Source organism: Heterocephalus glaber, unplaced genomic scaffold, assembly GCF_053883595.1.
Source record: "Heterocephalus glaber isolate CG9 unplaced genomic scaffold, H.glaber_assembly_v1.0 deba00001564, whole genome shotgun sequence".
NCBI classification, from domain to species: Eukaryota; Metazoa; Chordata; class Mammalia; order Rodentia; family Bathyergidae; genus Heterocephalus; species Heterocephalus glaber.
This window is the reverse complement of record NW_028258351.1, coordinates 1,362,490-1,382,923: the sequence shown is the minus strand read 5'-3', so window position 1 is coordinate 1,382,923 and position 20,434 is coordinate 1,362,490. Positions and strand designations below refer to the sequence as shown.

General features: G+C 38.5%; 1 protein-coding gene across 1 annotated transcript in view; it reads right to left on the bottom strand.

Moving 5' to 3' along the window:
• Dhx40 (DEAH-box helicase 40) overlaps positions 1–9,846 on the bottom strand; it is a 41,235-nt gene extending 31,389 nt beyond the window's left edge. The window contains exons 1-7 of the mRNA XM_004870356.4: positions 9,650–9,846; positions 8,651–8,818; positions 6,341–6,486; positions 5,041–5,160; positions 4,621–4,848; positions 4,233–4,299; positions 550–681 (exon numbers count right to left, since the gene is read on the bottom strand). Coding sequence (XP_004870413.1) covers positions 550–681; positions 4,233–4,299; positions 4,621–4,848; positions 5,041–5,160; positions 6,341–6,486; positions 8,651–8,818; positions 9,650–9,761 — 973 coding nt within the window. The 5' untranslated portion in view covers positions 9,762–9,846. The remainder of the gene's footprint in view (positions 1–549; positions 682–4,232; positions 4,300–4,620; positions 4,849–5,040; positions 5,161–6,340; positions 6,487–8,650; positions 8,819–9,649) is intronic.
• Between the last annotated feature and the right edge of the window lie 10,588 nt (positions 9,847–20,434).

Below are 20,434 nucleotides of genomic sequence, written 5' to 3'. Positions count from 1 at the left end.
GATTTCTAGAAATTCTGGGGCAGTGGTAAATTAAGTGTGATTTACCACACTATATCAAGAAATTCAGTGCTGCCTCAATTCACAAACTTAATTCTTTGCAAGATTCTGGGTGCAAACCAAATTGGACAAGGACAGAATCAAATTAAATGTTTAGGTTCAATGTTTACCTCATGGGGAAATTTGATTCAGTTCTCATCCAATTCAGAGTGTGACCAGAATCGTGGAAAGAATATGGTTTGTGAACTGAGGTACCACTTTATGTCCCTGCTTCAAAGAATCTTCACCAATATTTTTGTTTTGTTGAGAGAGGACATAGCCCACTCTTAATATTAAAAAATATTTTAAAAGTTAATATGAAAATATTCAAGTAAAACAAATCACTTCTCTCGAGGGATGATGGTTCCCTTGGTATTCTGTTTCATGATCAGAGGGTTAGTTGCAAAAGTGAGGTCAGGTGGTAAAATTTATCCACCTAAAGTTATATATATATAACAATTCAATAAAATTTTTTATAAAACAGTCATGTTTTTTATCTTAATGAGGAATTACCTGTTGTCATAGATCCATAACAGGGCAATACCAACAAGCCATCTAGGGTGGTATCTTGAACATCATAATCATAATCAACAGATTCTGCCATTTGAAAAAGTAACTCACAACTTTTTTCAATTTCAAACTGGCCTGAAATGAGAGGGAAAAATAATTTCAACAGTTAAACATCCAAATTAACTTAAGGATAAAATAAAAGACTAGATTAAAATTACTTTGGTCTAATAGTTATTTTAAATCTCTTATTTCATCAATAAGAGATAAATACGTAAGTTGTACCAAAACTCAACAATAAAATTCAAAAGAGAAGAAACACTAGTATCCTAGGAATTTAATTTCTAAAACAATGAAAATGTTTATCATCTTCATGCTTTTTATCTTGTTAAAGAATTTGAGGAAGACTCACTAAATTGTTCAGATTGGGGAAGCTAAACCAGGAGATACTGAATTTAAGTATTGTTATGGTTTAGATCTAAAATCTCCTCCAACATGTTCAGAGATGGAGCCTGGGTGAAAGGGGAAGGGCCAGAAATGTAGCTCAGTGGCACAGCGCCTGCCTGGCAAGTGTGAGGCCCTGAGTTTGATTCCTGGTACTAAAAAAAAAAAAAAAAACGGGGGGAGAGCATTACTGGGGCCATGACCTTGAAGGATATACTGTTGTCTCTGGCTCCTCCATGCTCTGCTTCCTGGCCACAGTGCACAGAACAGCTCTCCTCCACTATGCCACTTCTGCCTTGGAGCCAGGCAATCAATCCTCAGTTTATGAAAACTGCGAGCCAAAATAAACTTCTCCTCTTTAAGATGCAGGTGTTAGATATGTTGTCCCAGTAACAGCAAAGTGACTAATGCAGAAAATCAGTGTGAGGAGCGAGGCCACAGCTGTGAATTTACTTGACCATGTGACTTAGAAGCTGTTGGAATTAGTTCACAGGATTTTGGAAAGGTCTGAAGATGCAGGCTACAGAAGCCCTAGAATGTTGTGAGCAGTGCTTGACTGCAATACTGGTCAGCTCAGACCAGAAGGGTGATTTGAATGTGGAAAGCAAAGGACAGGCTCAGGAGTTTTCAGCTGGGAACAAAGAATTCATTGCCAGCTGGACTACAGGCCACATGGAGAATAGCTATCTCTATTTTCCCTAAGTCCTGAGACTGAGACCCTGAGATTAAGGCCAGAGGACTAATTGATCCAGCATAGGAAATTTTAAGCCCAACAGTTCAGACTGCTGCATCAGCACTGCTGGCTGCTTTCAGTCCTATGTATATTGAGAATCTGAAGTAAAGAGCAGAGCTGAATGATTTGAAAGTTTATTTATTTTTTTGTTTGTTTGGTTTTGGTTTGGGGGGGGGGGGTTTGGTACCGGGGATCGAACTTGGGTCCTTGCGCTTGCACAGCAGGCAGCGAAACCACCGAGCTAAATCCTCGGCCCTTATTTTCTTTTTTTAAAGTTTACAGTTTTGTCAGAAAGAAAGCACTTGCAAAGTTAGGGCAAAGTGGAGTTTAGATGCTGAACAGATTACCATGAAAAAGGACCCAAGTACTCTGCATCAAGACACTCTATTGAAGGCTCTAGGGTACAAAACTGTTAATCTTTCTTTTGAGGATAGTCCACAGGATGCCTACTCAAAAAAGGGCTACAGGGAATTGGTTCCCTGGGATTCATTTCACTGCGCTCAGCCATCAAGCACTTGAGAGGCCTCTGCAGCTATGTCCAAGGGAGTCCAATACAACCTGAGCTGATGACAGACCTTGGCATCATCTATGTGGTGTTGGTTTTCAGGCATGCAGAATGGAAGACTTACGGGGTCACAGAAGCTTCCACCTAGATTTAATAAGAAAGCTGGAAAGCCAGGCAAAAATGTGTGACAGGGTCACAGTCCCTGCCAGGTGCCCTGGGAAGGTGACAGGGGAAGCTCTGAGAGTGAAGCCAAAGGTATAGTGGAGGACCAGGAAGTTGGAGATGCTAGGAACACAGACTGTTATTTATGAAAGCTACAGGCACAGAGCAGAGCCAGCTAAAGAGAGAGGCAATTTGGGCTGCAACCGAAATGCTGTAGGAGTGGAACCGCCCAAGCCCTTTGAAGCTTACATCTCACCAGAACTTGCCCCAGGTGCTGGACATGGAACTACTAGATATAATGTTAGCCCGACTAAGGCTTCAGTCTTGCTTTGGGTCTATTCTTTTCTATCCTAGTATTTCTCTTTTGGAATAGGAATGTTTATGTCATTGTATGCTGAAAGTATTTAACTTTCTTTTGATTTTTGTAGAGGCTCACAGATAAGAGTTTGCCTTGAGTCTCAGAGCAATCTTAGAACAGTTAAGACTTTGGTGACTCTTAGAGATGGACTAAATGCATTTTGTATAATAAGATGAAGTGAGCTTTATAAGGGTGAGGGGTGGAATGTTATGATTTCGTTCTAAAAGGTGCCCCAAAAGTCTCATGTGTTCACAGGTGGGGCCTGGCTGGAAGGAGCAGATCGCTGAGGGCATGACCTGAAACAGCATATTCTTGTCTCTGGCTCCTCTCCTTTCTTGGCTTCCTGGCCACCATGTGGTGAATTGATTTTCTCAGTCATATGTTTTTCCCTTTTCCAACCAACTATGGACTAAGTCTTCTGAAAACTATGAGCCAAAATAAAGCTCTCCTTTGACTTGTGGTACTGAATATTTTGTCCCAGTGACAGGAAAGCCATTAATATAGGTATATTTCAAAATAGTTACATATCTAAAATATACTTAGTACGATGCAGAATAGAAGCAATCAAATGATTCATTTCTGCTAATAGGATGCTGCTACTTTAAAAGTCAGAGTATTCTGATACTTAACTGTTCTAATTTTGACCTCCAAATAATCTGTCTACAATGCACAGATTCCATACCTTATGTACTGCTATCACACAGTACCAACTAAGAAAAGAAAGAACTGCCGCCTGCCTCACAAGCACAAGGTCCCAAGTTCGATCCCGGGCACCAAAAAAAGGAACTGGTGTGATGTCTTTTGAAACAGAATTAATCATTCAGATCTGATCCAGAACTGTTTTAGGCAGGTTGCAAGTCTATTTAAAACAGACCAATAAAAAAATACCTTACCACTTAATTTCTTTCTCCTAAAGGAGCCAGTGTGTTTTATATGCATTTACTAACATGCCTGACACATTTTTTTTTTTTTTTTTTTTTTTTTGGTTGAGACAGGGTCTCATTATGTAGTTCAGGCTGGCCTTGAACTCACAACAATCCTCCTGCCTCAGCCTCCAGAGTGCTAGGATTACAGTCGTGCACCACTATGCCCAGTGATGCCTGATATCTTTTATCTAAAATTATTCAGATGATCATAAAAAGGGCAGCTGCTGAGAAGAGTTCAGATGGCCAAATAAGAGGTAAGACTCTACTCTGGTTGCACATTCCAACTTACAAATGGTAGATATTAGCTGGACTCAGTAACCCATGCCTGTATTCCCAACTACTTACGAGGCTGAGGCGGAGGATCACCTGAGCCCAAGAGTTCAAGAGTAGCTTGGGAACCATAGTAAGAACCTGTCTCAAAACAAACAAAAGTCGGGCTGGGGATTTAGCTCAGTGGTTCCACTGCCTGCTTCAAAAGCACAAGGTCCCGAGTTCGATCCCCAGTACAAAAAAAAAGTCCACAAATACTAGACATTTTTAAACCTGGTACAGGATGCTCACCAGTCAGAAAAACCAAGATGTCGCCAGCCATTTCATTCAAATGGATGTCCATGGTCACTTTCACAATCTAGGGCAAAAAACACAACCATAATATGTGAGTGGAAATACAGTAATTCTCATACCTTCCTTTGCTCTTGCAAAAAACTATATTTGGGGTTGGGTCTTTAGCTCAGTTGTTCTGCTACCTGCCTCACAAGCGCAAGGTCCCGAGTTCAATCCCTGGTACCAAAAAAAACAAACAAACTATATTTGGTTCTCAAAAGCCCTAGGACTCATGAAGACTAAAATAATAGAGAACAAACAAATTTGTCAAACTACCCAATTAACAAGAATCACACAGATTAAAAAAAAAAAAAAAAAAAGACATAAAAAGGATGGTAAGTAATACCGCTTGAATATATGCAGTATTTTCTCTGTCTCGTGGCCCAATCAAATTGCAGAATTTCTCTCTGACTGGATAAAGCCTTCCAGGTATATCAAATATGGGGCAATTTCCAAAGAATGCAGAGAGCTTGGCTAACTCCATAGTTGCTGACATTACCACCACCTTTAAATGTTCCTTCCTGTTAGGAGACTTCTCCTGAAATAGCTTCTTCAATAAGCCAAATAAAATGTCCTGAAAGAAAAGTAAATTCTAGTAAGTCACAAGTGTGTCTATTTTAAATACATGGCTATCCTAACCAAGGAATTCCTATTTCAACAGACAAAATGTGAGTAAGAGGAGGCAATTCTCTATATAGTAAAAGCTACCCCCAAATAAGTACTGTATACTATTTGTTAATTAAAAAGAAAAAATTAAAATACTCACTGTAGTTAAAGTTCTCTCGTGGGCTTCATCCAAAATAATAACACTGAATTTGGTAAGATTTGGATCTCCCAGAATATGTTTCAGTAAACATCCATCAGTCATATATTTGATTGCTGTTTCCTAACGTTTAAAGCAGAGTATATCAACATACAGCATCACACAAATTTACCACTATATCTTCAATTAAATTTCTTCCCAAAATGCAGACATTAAATGATTGAACCAATGTACTAAAACTTAAAATAGCCTAATAAGCAACTAAATTTTGAAACATGTGATCTATACAGATGAAGAACGTGGGTATTCTGGAATAAAGTAGCAAAAATCACCAGTAAGGAGCTACAAAGAAGTCAGTGGAAAGTGGCAAGAAAATGCAATGGCTTCAGGTGAGCAAACTGTAGGTACAATAAGAAAATTGGATTCATCTCCTCCCTCAACCACTGTTATAGAGGATTCAAGGAAAAAGGTAGAAGAAATGCTAAGTACATATGTACTTCCTACTCATTTTCTTCTCTTCCCTGCTCATTCTCATATTAAAAAAAAAATGGTATCACTTTATTAGGATAAAAATAATTGTACCTTCTAATTGGTTACAAATGATTAAAATGGTAAATTTTGTTATATAAATGTTATACAGTAAGAAAATTTTTAAATACAAAGGTAATCAACATGTCAATGACTTTTAAGGCTAAAAATATAAGACTCCTAGCTGAGCATGGGGGCACATGCCTGTAATCCCAGCACTTGGGAAGCCGAGGCAGGAGGATCCCCCAGAGTTCAAGACCAGCCTGAACTACATAGCAAATCCTTGACTCAAAAAATACATAAATAAAATAAAAATATGAGACTCCTAAGAAAAATGAACATAACTGTCATTTATAAACTATCAGGAGGAAGAAAATGGCAGAAAGATCAGGTACTTCAAAGCTAAAGAATTAACAACAGGCAATCAAAAATTAATATTAACCTGGGCCGGGGATTTAGCTCAGTGGTTTCACCGCCTGCTGCGCAAGCGCAAGGACCCGAGTTCGATCCCTGGTACCAAAAAACAAAAAAAAAAACCCAAAAAAACCCCCACTAATATTAACCTGAAGCTTTGTTTCTTTAAAATATGTATGTTTTGAAGTTACAAGTCAGAATTTTCTCCACTTTTTCTATAAGCTTATGGTACTTAAATGCCAACAAAACTTTTACACATGTGCTGGGGATTTGGGTCAGTGGTAGAGTGCTTGCCTAGCATGCATGAAGCCCGAGTTTGATGCCCAACAACAGCCCCTCCCCGCAAAAAACCTTTTCCTACCTTAGAGCTGCAATCATCAAAACGAACTTGATATCCTACTTTGGATCCCAAAGAGCACTTCATTTCTTCAGCAACCCTCTGGGCAACTGATATGGCAGCTACTTTTCGTGGTTGAGTTACACCAATCATACCATGTTGTGAAAACCCTATCAACATCAGAGGTGAAAAACACAACGTTAGCAGCTGCTTCTTCCTATTACAGCTAAATTGTTTCCGGTCAGTCAATACAAACCTGGTTGGATGTTTCCAAAAGATACCCTATAAATTAACAACATACTATATGTTCCCACCATGGAAATTTAAGTACATGTAGAAAGCCCCCAACTTACGGACATTTCAAGTTGCAAATTTTCACAGATACTGACAGATGTGAACAAATGACAAAGTGCCTCACAGGTCTGCTGGACAGTGTCACAGTTGTGCTGCTGTGTGCTTATTGCACAGTGCAATAGTGTACAGTAGTACAGTACAGTCAGAGACTTACTGTATTTTTGTGTGTGGATTTGGGTTTTTTAATGCATTACACTGTATATTTGTGTCAAAGGTAAGGCTCACTTTGTTGGACTTACAAACGTTCTCCTGGAACACAACTCATGCATAAGTTGGGGGCTTACTTTATTAATTAAAAATAAGAATATATATTCAGAGCCATTCTAAATTTTTACATTTTAATTAGGCTTGAGAGTTTCAGTGAGCTTTTTTTTTCAACTTCTTTTTTTGGGGTTTTTTTTTTTTGTGACAAGATCTCACTCTGTAGTTCAGACTAGCCTCGAACTTGCAGTGCTCCTCCTGCCGTAACCTCCCAAGTGCTAGGATTACAGGTATGAACCACAACATCCAGCTTTTTTTTCAACTTCTATCTAAACACTTAGTCTACAGAGTAAGCCAAGAATTTTAGGTTTTGTTTTGCTTTTTAGACAGGATCTCACTATGTGTCCATGAACTCCTAAATTCATGCAATCCACCTGCCTCAGCCTCCCAAGTATCTGGGACTACAGATACGCACAACTGCACCTGGCTTAAGCCAAGAATTTTTAAACCTAGGAATCCATAAAATTCCACACACTGCCTAAAATAAATTTACCTTTGTCACCAAAGTAAAACTAGATTTAAATATGCCACGTTTTCTAGATTCTTGCAGGCATAAATTATACCATTTAAAAACCTCTAGAAATGAAGATGCACCTTTATAATTTATAGCACTTTTTTCTTCTTAATAGCCAGCTGTAGTGGTGCACGCCTGTAATCCCAATACCTGGGAGGCTGAGGCAGGAGGATTGCTATGAGTTTGAGGCCAGTCCGAACTACAGAGTGATACCCTGTCTCAAAACAAAACAAAATAAGCTGAGTGTGGTGGCACACACCTGTAATCCCAGCACTCGGGAGACTGAAGCAGGAGGACTGCTCCAAGTTCGAGACCAGCCTGGGCTACATAGTGAGCTCAAGGATAGCCTGAACAACAGAGCAAGACCCTGTCTCAAAAAAAATTTTTTTTTAATGAAAACAGTACATAAAATAGTGGTACATCTTGATACCATCTTAGATTTGTTGCATTAGAATAAACTAATACAAATTAAGATATTTTAGTTTTGAAACGTCTCTCTATATTGCCCAGGCTGACCTTGAACTCACTATATAATAATACCTGTTATCCTCAAACTCAGCAATCCTCCTGCTTTAGCCTCCCAAATAAGGAAATATCAGCCCAGGGATTTAGCTCAGTGGTTCCAGCGCCTGCTTTGCAAGCATAAGGTCCCGAGTTCGATCCCCGGTACCAAAAAAAACAAAAACCAAATAAGGAAATATTTTTTAACGTGAATCACATTCAATATAATTTTGCTCTTTATCAAGTTCATGATACAAAGTTTGGTCATATTGAAAGGAAATATACTTTATGGGTAATTTGTTAGTTGGTTTCGTGCTGCCAGAGTCAAGGAATGAATATTTACCTGATAATGCTTTGGAGAAAGAACCAAGAAATACTAATGTCAACAACAGATATCAACATATCCCTTCCCTCTCAAAATTATTTCAATCCCAAATAGTTAACAGCCTACGAGAAAATAGCCTTAGTCTATAAAAAGATTAACATCTACTTAGCATTCTATTATGATTATGGTGGTTAAAAGTGGAAACCCTTTGTCATCCCAACAAATTTATGAATTGGAAATAAGGTCATAAAGAAGCAAATACAACACAGGGAGAGTGCACAAAAAGAAGGGGAACTATAAAACAAATAATCGACATTTATGCAGCACAGAACTACTATTAGGCTCAAATACTTCCAATATTATCCTAGAATAAAATTACCTGCTTCGTATAGATATTTTGGTAGTTGAGTTGTTTTGCCACTTCCTGTATTTCCAGTAACAATAAGGAATGAATTGTCCCTCACAGCTTGAATAAGCTTTTTTCTTTGTTTCTGAATAGGAAAAGTTGGAGTAGTTCCTCCCTCTTGTGATGTGCATCCTTTCTCTTCTGTAATAACAGAAACACAATTGTGCAATTAAAAGGCCTGTAAAGACATCTCTTACAATGTCTCAGAACTGAAAAAAAGACAACAGAATTCTAGGGCTAGAAGGGATCAATCTGTGATTTTTTTTTTCAGTTAAATCACCTATGTATAATTAAAGTAAAGGTTTATAAACCCAGAATAACTTTTTTGATGAAATCTAACAACTTCAGTATTTGTTAAAGCATAACAAAGTACAGTACCTGACAGAGTAGGTCTAGTATAAAGCAATGAATGCGCATGCTTACCTACACCGAAGCACAACACCCAATTTTACTAAACAATAGACTAGAAACTGGGACACGGCAGAAAACTCTGAGTTGAATTAGAAGCCACCTGTATTTCCTTCTGATTCATGGTTCAAGTTAGGTCCTCGTTCAGAGTGACTGATATCCCAGAAGGCCAAGTGGTGGGTAACCATGGAAACTGGCTCCTAGAAACTGGCTCCCTTCATACCATACCCAAAGGCAGGCTGGCGGCCCGAAGAAAAGGGTGGGGGGTGGGGGGAATGGGTAGAGAACAAAGGCTTTATGAGCCTGTTTAATAGCAGAACGCATTTCGACCTGGAGGTTCACTTTTTTGCCCCCAGCAAGATTTTTACCTAACTTGGGTTTGGGATCGAACCCCTCTGAGCCAAAGTGCTCACTGGACACAAAGTTCGCCTCAGGCTTGGAGGACCAGGAAAAAGCCGCAGCGTCCTCCTCCACGCTACTCTGCCTGCCAAAGGCGTACTTTTATCCCTCCAAAACCCCCTGCCGTAACTCCCGCTGGCTTCCGGAGCGTCCCGCGGACCCCACCTCTATCAGCGATGGAAACAGCCGAAGGCCGCTCTTCCTGGAGCTCTCTTGACCGCTCACCCTCCTCCTGCCGCCTTGGCGCCCTGCCCGCGACGGCGGGAAACCGGGACATAGACCTGGCCCGGAGGGGAGGTGAGCACGTCCACGGATCTGGAGAGATGGGAGGGGAAAGGCGAAGACGCACCCTGATGACGTCAAGGTGTTTACTTCCGCGTGTGCGACTCCCAGCGAGGGGAGGGGGAGTGGCTGGATGACGTATGCGAGTCGGCCGGAGAGGTGCCAGCCCCGCCCACTGGACGCGAGCCGAGGCCCCGCCCCCAGGGTTTCCCGCTCGCTGCCACGTGCACTCTTGCCTCGGGCCTCGAAGCCATCCCTAGCCCCCAAAGGCCCTCCCCTAGTTTTTCATTTTGGGAACCACAGAGGTCAGCGATACCCCTTTTCTCTGCAACTGTGGTCACTGCAGCCTATTCTACCTTCAAATGATAAGACCCTTTGCCAAGGAGCTGGAGCCATCCTGCTGTATTGCCTGGTGCAATGCAGTCTCAGACTTCCCAATCTGAAATGACCTATTTAAGACACACAGCTACTGAATTACCGAGCTAAAATTCTAGTTCTGCAGTTTCCAAAACATAGGTCTCCCATGCTGTTTCATTTCCTTCCTAGAACCCCACATTTTAATTTATCTGCATCTTTTCCCTTCTGTCCAACAAGACAGTAAAGTCCCACAAGAACCAGAACTTGTAGCACATCCAAGCCTTGAGTTCAATCTCCAGCACTAAGCAAAAAGAGATGAGAGAGACAGAGAGACCTTTAGAATCCCACTGTATACCCAGAAAACAACACAGAGTCACAGTGGGCAGTCAATATTTGTTGTGTATAATTTGCTGCATAGAATGATGAATAATTGATCTCCTTAGGAATTAAGTTTGCTTTTTTTTTTGGTATGGGGGATCAAACTCAGGACCTTGAGCTTGCGAGGCAGGCCGGGCTAAATCCCCGGCCCCCTAAATTTGCTTTTAATAGATGTACATTCCTTGGAAACCACAATAGATGAAAAGTTGTGTTGAGTGACTTTTTTTTAAAAGTACTTTGCGGAGCAGGTCTTTCTGTTATGGATCTTGCCAGTTTTGTAAATATTGTCAGCTGTACTTGTAACAACACAATGGGAAGACTGTTCCCCCAGACTGTTCAACTGTTCCTGGTGTTAGAATTAAGCAATCCTTAAGTACCAAAGAAGGCAACTCGAAGTTGTCACTTCATCATCAACACAAGGTCCCTACTTTCTTACCAGACTTCAAAGACACCCTATAAGTCATGTTCTCCAAGCCTTTGCTGTGATTTAAAATGTACTCTACCAACTCCTTTCAAATGAAACTTAGCAATAACCCGTAACATGCAGGTTTTCCAGATTTGGAATGATACCAAATCAAGTACAACTTTCTAACATCCTGAATACTGCAGGGATGCAGATCTGGTAATACAGAATATGTTAGGTTTCTCTCATCCATTAAGGGCAGCTCCCAACCTTCTGGTTTGTGTTAATAATTCAAAATATTACAAATCAGGGAAAAAGCAAAAATATTCTTATATGAGAGGCAAGGAAGGTATTGATGACCTAAATATTTCAATACTGGATCAGCTACATCAATGACGTAATAAAGTCACACTCAAAAATGAGCAGAATTATTGCAGACCAATGATAGTTACCATTTACTGAGTAGTTAGTCATCAAATATTTAATGTAAATCATCTCTTTTATCCCGCACAAAAACTCAGAGGTAGGTTATTGCTATTTCTAATTTTCACACATGAAAAAAAAGTCTTAGAAACTTTCCCCTAGTGACAAAACAGTGAGTTAAGGGGAACAGGTTTGAGTCGCACTACTAACAACTGTACTATGATGGGAAATGGAATTATCTGGATCTTGTGATCTAAATAATGTATCTTCTTCCAGTGTTTGTAACTCATAGTACTGACTCCATTCTTATAAGAGAACCACCTAGAGAATACCCAGAATAAAACCTGCAACCCAGGAACGAAGGAAAATAAAAATGTGAAACTCAAATGGTGTTTAATGTTGTTCTTTTTACAACCAAGGATGTTTAAAACATGTTACCACTGATAACCGTATGCTTGGGGCTGTTCCAAATTGAAAGATTAACAATTGTTTCCTGCCCAGTAAGCTTACAAATTACAATGGCAAACAAGACACAGACTAAAAATAGAAAATACATGGGTTGGATTTGGGAAGAAAGGTCAGTGTCCCTAACAACATTGAATCTAGTTCTTATTATTTGGGATCACAAGAGAAATCTGAAAGAAATGATATTTAAAGAAGTGTAAGAAGTATGAATTGCACAGTGCTGCTAATTGCTTTATGAGCAGTTTCAAAATGTTCTTGATTCCAAGCAACTTGTTTTTGAACATTCAAAAGAGAAAGGGGACTCAATGTTAAACATTTATAAAAACCAAGTAGAATTATTTTCATTCTCAGGAAAGAAAGTGTAGGGCCACAATTATGATGGTTAAAAGTAATATATGGAGAAGAAAAGAAAATTATCAAAGATAGTAACACAATAATGTCAAGAAAGTTAAAAACATTAGACAAGTGATATGTAAAAACCTAATAACTGAAAGTGAGAAATGGTTCCAAAGTACATGGATTTTTTAACTTGTGAAGTTGACCATAACAGGAGCTGTTTTGGTAAGGAGAAGCTGACAGAAATCAGATGAAAAGAGAATTAGAGAGCAAACTAAAAATGTGCTTAATGTATTTGGAGATGTCTGGTTAGAATCAATAAAGGTAAATGAAAGGGAGAGAAAAGGATAGCTGGAAAAAGATACTGCTGCTACAATGTATATTTATATTAAGTGTATATTAAGAAAAGATGTAGTCAATGAAATTATTGGGTACAATTAAAAGATGCACTTAAGGGCCGGGGATTTAGCTCAGTGGCACAGCACCTGCCTCCCAAGTGTAAGGTCCTGAGTTCGATCCCTCATACCAAAAAAAAAAAAAAAAAAGATGCACTTAAGAGAATTGAAACATAAGCATTGATAAAGGACAAATAGTTCACATTTTCAGAAAGGATACAGAATTCAAGGAAAATGAACTTTTAGTCAAGATTGGTATTATAAGATTGCATTTGTGGCACATTTATACCCCGAAATATGAATCTGATTGTTTCTCTGTGCTCTCTTTCCCTTTTTCTACCTCACTAGTAAATCATGGGCCATTCTTCTTCCACAACCCTCAACACAGCAGAAACAAAGATCCAAGGACACTGTTGACCACGGGGCCAAACTCAAGCCTCCCGTGCTTGCTGGAAGTGCTGGTTACTTCCTCTCCCTGTTGGAAAAAGTTGGATCTTGGAGAAGGCAGAGAGAGGAGAGGCTATAATCAGAAAGGAAGGATCAGCAGAAGGAAAAAAGCCCTCAAGGGGACAAGAGAAAGGGATTTTTGGTTAGAAAATTTTAATGGAAGGGATTCAAGAAAATGAACCATCTTCAAATGTAGACTCCTTCCCCTTTAACAGTAAATCAAAAACCTATATATATAAGCAGTTGTCATTTGCTAATCCTAGATATATGTACACCTTTAGAGAGAGGAAGATGACCTTGTACTTTCTACAGAGAATACAGGCAAAAAGAACATCATTGTCTAACCAGGTGGAACTAGACAACCCCACGCCACTGTGACATATTCTATTAATTTGTCTATAGAGTATTAGCAACTTGGGGATTTGGAGGAAAATAATTAGATGGCTGGATTACAGAAATGAAGAGACATTTTTCACTTTTTTGTCCAAAAGCAAAAGATATCATTCTCAATCACACAGTTTTCTTTGTAAAAAAAAATTATGTTTCAGGTGTACAGATATTAACATTTGAGTAAAGTACCACAGGGCTAATCATGCAGCAAATATTAAATTATTAATCAATATTATTAATTGATTGATAGATTAATAGAAATTGAGATAATCATTGAATGAAAATTGATATTTTACTGGTATGCATCAAATCTTTAACAAATATTTGAAACTCTCATTAATCTACTGGTAAAGCCTCTACCAAATGAAACCTTCGTGCTTCCTCTAGCTTCCTATTTATTCATTCATGTATTTATTCAACAAATATTAAAATGTGCAACCACTGTATGCACCCTTTTAGTAGCCATAGGGAAACATTAAAATACGGGTCGGTCATACATCGTTATTACCTTCAGCAAGTCTACACATAAGGAGGTAAGATATTTTGAGGATGAAAAACTAGGTGGGATGATCAGGTAAGGCTTCATGGAATTAGTGGCATTTGAACTGAGCTTTGAAAGTTGGGAAGAGTCCAGTAAGTGCTAGGGAATAAGTCTAGATAGAGAAAATTTCAAAAAGACACTAGTAAAGTGATCGAGATATTATTAATTATGAATTTTTTGTTTGGTTTTGTGAGACAAGGTCTTGCTGTGTAGTTCAGGCTGGCCTTGAATTCATGATGTAGCCCAGGCTGGCCTTGATCTCCTGGTGATCCTCCTGCTTCAGCCTCCCAAGTGCTGGAATTACAGATGTGGGCCACCATGCCTGCCTAATAATGAATTATTGAGAAACATGCAAAATTGATATTCTATCTCTAGCTATGGTCTCTGTAAATCTTTCAGTTGCCTGAAGGTGGCAAGCTGGGTTTATTTGAGAAACTGCAGTATCAACATTATTTGATGAAAAATGAAACAATACTATCTCTATAAAAAGAAAAACCTTCATCGACATTTAGATCATAAAATCAAAAAATGAAAAAGATAGAAGCATAAATAATCATTTAAACACTACACATACTTGATACTTAAGGCACATAGGTTGTATATAGCAACTATTTTTCATTTTAATATTTTACTTTTATTGTCCTTATTGATGTCTCAGTTAAATTTTATAAGAGAAAAAAGGAACTTATGCTTATATTACCATTAAAATTGATGATGAACATTGTGAAAAGTCTTTTAGAGGTACTCAGATTTATTGAGACATAATTTCCAGATAGTATCATTTTATTGTACAGTTTTATGAATTTGGACAAGTGTGCCTGACTGTGTAGCCACCACCATAATTAACATAGAAAACTCTTTCATGATTCTGACAAATTCCCTTGTTCGTCTTTGTGATTGATCCATTCCTTCACCTCCAGGCCCTGACAACCACTGATTTACTGTATTTTCTATCTTTATAGTCGGCCTCTCCCAAAATGTCATATATTTGAACTCATAAATATAGTGTGTACTCTTTTGCAGTCTGACTTCTTTTACTCTGCATAATTGCTTTGAGATTCATCTGTGCTACAGTGTGCACCAATAGTTTAATTCTTTTGTTGACTATATTTCGGTGTCTAGATATATCACAGTTTATTTATCGGTTCATTAGTTGAGAGACATTTATATTGCTTCCAGATTTTGGTGACTATGCATAAAGTTACTATAAACATTCATATAGATGCTTCTGAGCAAGCCATAAGTTTTCACTTCCTTTGAGTAAATACCTAGGAATGAAAATGGATATTTATATTTGTAAGAAATTAACAAGGGCTGGGAATGTAGGTAAATGGTAGAGTGCTTGCCTGGCATGCACAAAGTCCAGTGTCCATACCTCAGTATGAAAAGAACAGAATCAATCAGGCTTGGTGGTGCATGCTTGTAATTCCAGCACTCTGGGATGCTGAGTCAGGAGGATCTCAAGCCCAGCCTAGAACCTGACCCTGTTCAAAATGAAAAATAAATAAAAGGCCTGGGAATGTAGCTCAGTACAAAGGCTTGTTTCAATCGCCAGTACCACAATGAATGAATGAATAAATGAATAAATAAATACATATCTGGATGATCCTATCCTGCTTGATGCATCAAAAATATAGACATATTTCATGAAATATAAGAAAGAAGCTGAGCACAGCGATGCACCACTTATAATCCCAGCTACACAGAAGGCAAAGGCAGGAGGATAGCAAGTTCAAGGCCAGCCTGGGCAGCTTAACAAGACTTTGTGTCAAAATAAAATAAAGAAGGGTGTGGTGATGTAGCTCAATGGGAAAACCCTTGCCTGTCATGTGTGAGGCCCTAGGTTTGACTCTCAGTACCACCAAAAAAAAAAAATAAAATTACCTATGGAAGGGAAGTCACCAGCTGCCAGAAACAAAAACAATGCAAACCCATAAGAAAAGCTGAGATTCTGTGGGATAGCCTCTTATGAAGACATGTCAGGGTAAAAGGAATTCCCACAGAGTGAATTTGACATGAGCTCACAGCAAAACTATACACTGTATCACATGAAGAAACAAATGATCATGAGAGAGATCAGGAAACCCAACAGACAGGAAAATTGTACTTCTACAAACTAGAAATAATAGGAAAACCTGAGACTATCAAATAAATGTATTTCACTTTATTAAAAATATAAAAGAGTTGAGCCGGGCATGGTGGCCCATGCCTGTAATCCCAGCATTCAGGAGGGTGAACCAGGAAGGTCGCCAGGAGATGGAGACCAGCATGTGCTACATAGTGAGTTCAAGGCCAGCCTGAGGTAAATAGCAAGACCTTGTCTCAAAAAACAAAACAAAACAAAAAAAGTAAAAGAATAGAAACCAACTTAAAACAGAATATTACAAAATCAGGCAGGTCTGAGAAATAATAAAATTAACATTAATCTTCAAAAGTAGTTAAAACATCAATGGACAGTTTAAATAAATGAACAGAAAATTATAAGGAGAAGTCAGAGCTAAGAAAATGATCATTAATGTAGCTTGTAGTTTTGAAGACATGAAAATATGAAAAAGAAGTTAAGAGTTGGGTTGAGGATGTAGCTCAGTGGCAGAGTGTTGACCTACCATGTGTGAGGCCATGGGTTCAATCCCCAGCACCACCAACAACAAAAAAAAAAGGATGGGAGAAGACAAGCTAAGAATTACGGGAATTATGGAGGACAGAATGAGAATACCTAATATACATCTAGAAGGAGCTGTACAGAGATGGAATAGACAGAATGAGAAGGAGGCAATAGTTGAGTAGTCACTGATCCTAGGCAGGGAAAAATTTAAAATCATGTACAGCTAAACAGTACCAAAGAACATAATGGAAAGATCTTAAATGCATCAGGACTTTTAAAAAATCTACAAAGGAACAATACCATATTATAGGCAGACTTCTCATCAATAAAAATAAGAAGAGGCCAGAGATTTAGCTCCGTGGTTCCACCGCTTGCCTTGCAGGTACAAGGACCACCCCCCCCCAAAAAAAAGAAAGAAAGAAAAGACAATAGAATGATATGCATCTCTACCTTGTGAAAGGAAAATACCCAAGAAATCTAGTCTCAAACCATCGTCATTCAAATATGAGTGAAATCGAGATACCTTCAGATAAATACTAAAATATGTTTATAGCAACAAATCATTGCTTTAAAAATTACTTTAATATACACTTGAAGATAAAGAAAAGTGAGTCTAGGAAAAAAGATTCGGTGTAAAAGTTAGTAAAAAGTACTGGTTAAGTATGTATATTAATACTGACTATTAAAAACAACAATGATTGAAACTGATAAGAGAAAACATAGAGGAGGCCCCGGGATTTAGCTCGGTGGTTCCGCCGCCTGCCTCACTAGCGCAAGGTCCCGAGTTTGATCCCCAGTACCAAAAAAAAATCCAAAAAAACATAGAGGAAACACTTGAAGCCATAGACACAGGCAAAGACTCCCTGAATAGGATTCCAATAGAGCGCGGGGGGGGGGGGGGGGGGGGGACAAGAATCAACAAATGAAACTACATAAAATTAAAATGTTTCTAAAAAAAATTAAAACCTTTCTTACAGCAAGGGAAACAACTAATAATGAAGAGACAGCCTGTAGAATGGGAGAAAATCTTTGCCAGCTACTCTTTTACTTTTTTTGTGTGTTTTTTTGAGACAGAGTCTCACTATACAGTCCAGGGTGGCCTCAACCTCCTGGTGATCTTCCTGCCCCAGCTTCCCTAGAGCTAGGATTATAGGCATGCACCATCACACCTGGTTGCCAGCTATCTTTTATATAGAATTGGTAAAGAACCTAAAAAATTTAACATCAAAAAATAAAAATCAAATGGCCCGCTGGACATGATAGCGCATGCCTGTAATCTCAGCACTTGGGAGGCTGAGGCTGGAGGATTGCTGTGAGTTTGAGGCCAACCTGGGCTACATAGTGAGTTCAGGGCCAGCCTGAACTACAAAGTGAGACCCTGTCTCAAAAAGCAAAAAACAAACGGGCAAGGATTTAGCTCAGTGGTTACCCCGCCTGCCTCGCAAGCGCAAGGTCCCAAGTTTGGTCCGTGGTACCAAAAACAAAACAAAACAACCTAAACAGAGAGCTACCGTTAGTTATGCCACTCCTTGGTATACACCTGAAGCAATTAAAAATCTAGCATTGTAACATCACAATGTTTTGTTGTACCAATTCTATAAACTTTACAATGTAATACTTTTTATTTTTCTGAGGCAAACCAAGTGTTTCTCAAGGTTTTTGCTGCCTTCTTTAGCAGCATTTGATGGAGGATCTTCGATTACATTTGTAATAGATAAAAATAAACCATGTTGCAAATCCTTTTAAATATCTTAAACCAAGTACCATGTTTTTGGTTGAAATTGTATAGGATAAGATAAATTGCATTCTATGAGTGTATTTCTGTAAGCACTGTTGTGTTGAAATAAAGTTTTAAAGAGAAAAAGCATAGTATTCGGATGCTGCAATACCTATGTTTGTTGGAGACTGATTCACAATAGCCAAGATATGAAACCAGCCCAGGCGCCCAGAGTAAAGAAAACAGGGCATGTAAACACAATAGAGTGTTATTCCATATGAAGAAGAAGGAAATTCTGTCATTTGCAGGAAAATAGATAGATCTGGAGATTATCATATTGAATGAAATAAGCCAGATTCAGAAAGACAAATATCACATATTTTCCCTAATGCTCTATGTGAAATCTAACAAGAAAAAAGAGGAGGAAAAAAGACATGAAAGCAGAAAGGAGACAATTATTAGACAAGAGGAAGGGAATAAGGGCAGGGAGTACAAGGATGAGTGATAGGGGATGAATATGATTAGAATATACACATTGAAACCCAGTATTTTGTAAAATTATTAGACACTAGTAATAAAGGGGAGAAATGAAAACGTATTTTGAAAAGCAATAGTGATAAGTATTTCCAAGTTTGCTTTTTTTTCATGAGACAGGGCCTCACCTTGTAGTTCAGGCTGGCCCTAAACTCGCTATGTAGCCCAGGCTGGCCTCAGACTCGGGTGATCCTCCTGGTTCAGCCTTCTGAGTGCTGGGATTACAGGAGTGTGCCAACATGCCCAGCAGTATTTCTAAATTTAGAGGTATTTTGAAATGGTAAACTAATCTAGATAATGACATGGAGAATGGGAGGGGTCAAATTTCTAGAATTGTATATTGTTCAAAAGAGACTGAAAATATATCACACCCAGTTCAGTGAGCATATTATAAATTTGAGAATAAACAATGAACAAATAATAAGAAAGTAATACTGTTTCTCTAAATGGAAAAGAAGCAACAAATTAGTTCTTATTGATTTTACCATTGGTGAAGAAAATAAACTTGATAACCATGAACTTTGCACTAGAGAAAAAGCTTTGAAGGACAAATGGATAAAATTTAAAAATTTTAAAAGTTAAACTGGAGCCAGGTGTGCTGGTGCATGCCTGGAATCCTAGCACTTGGCAGGCTGAGGCAGGAGGATTGCTGCGAGTTCAAGACCAGCCTGGGCTTCATAGTGAGTTCACGGCCAGATGGGACCACAGAGCGAGACTCTGTCTCAACCACCCCCACCCTGGCCCAAAGTTAAGCTTATATATAATCATAACAACTAAAAGACATATTTCAAAATTGTGTAAACCTATAGGAAAAGAGCAAGTTTTGTTTACTGACATTTTTTCTTACTGAAGAACTCCTTTTTAATTTCATATTAAATAATGGTTAATATTTTTAAACATAACTTCCAAGCTAGTAGAGGTGGAGGAAAAATGAATCAATAGCTTAATAGAAAGCAGGAAATATAAAAAGGAAGAAAAAGCATGGTAAATAGAAAACAAAATAAGATAGTAGAAATAAATTCTACTATATCCGCCAAATTACAAAAGTATACTTACAGCATGATAATATTTAACTATTCAAACACAAAAAAACATTCATAGACAGAAACTTTTGTGGCAAAATTTTTTTTTTTTTGGTACCGGGGATCAAACTCGGGACCTTGCACTTGTGAGGCAGGCAGCGGAACCACTGAACTACATCCCTGGCCCAATGTGGCAAAATTTTAAAAAGCATATGCTGAGTGTGGTGGCACACAGCTATAATCCCAGCACTTGGGAGGCTGAGGCAGGAGGATTTCCACAAGTTCAAGGCCAGCCTGGGCCACATAGTGAAACCCTGTCTCAAAACCCAAATAATAATAATAATTTTAAAAAATAATAATAAAAATTAAAAAGTATGAAATATACACTAATCTCTGGGTTATGGTAACCTGTGATGGGGGGGAGAGTGAGGAATTTTATTCCACTCCATTTGCCATTTTTATTTCTTTCAAAATAGTCTGACATAAATAAGGCAACATGTTAAGATTTGCTAGTGGGCATATAGATGTTTACAAGGTTATTTTTATACTTTTCTGTGACCTGAAGAATTGATTATGTATTTAAAGCTCCAAAAACCAGCCAGGCATGATGGAGCATGCTTGTAGTCCCAGCTACTCAGAAGGCTGAGGCAGGAAA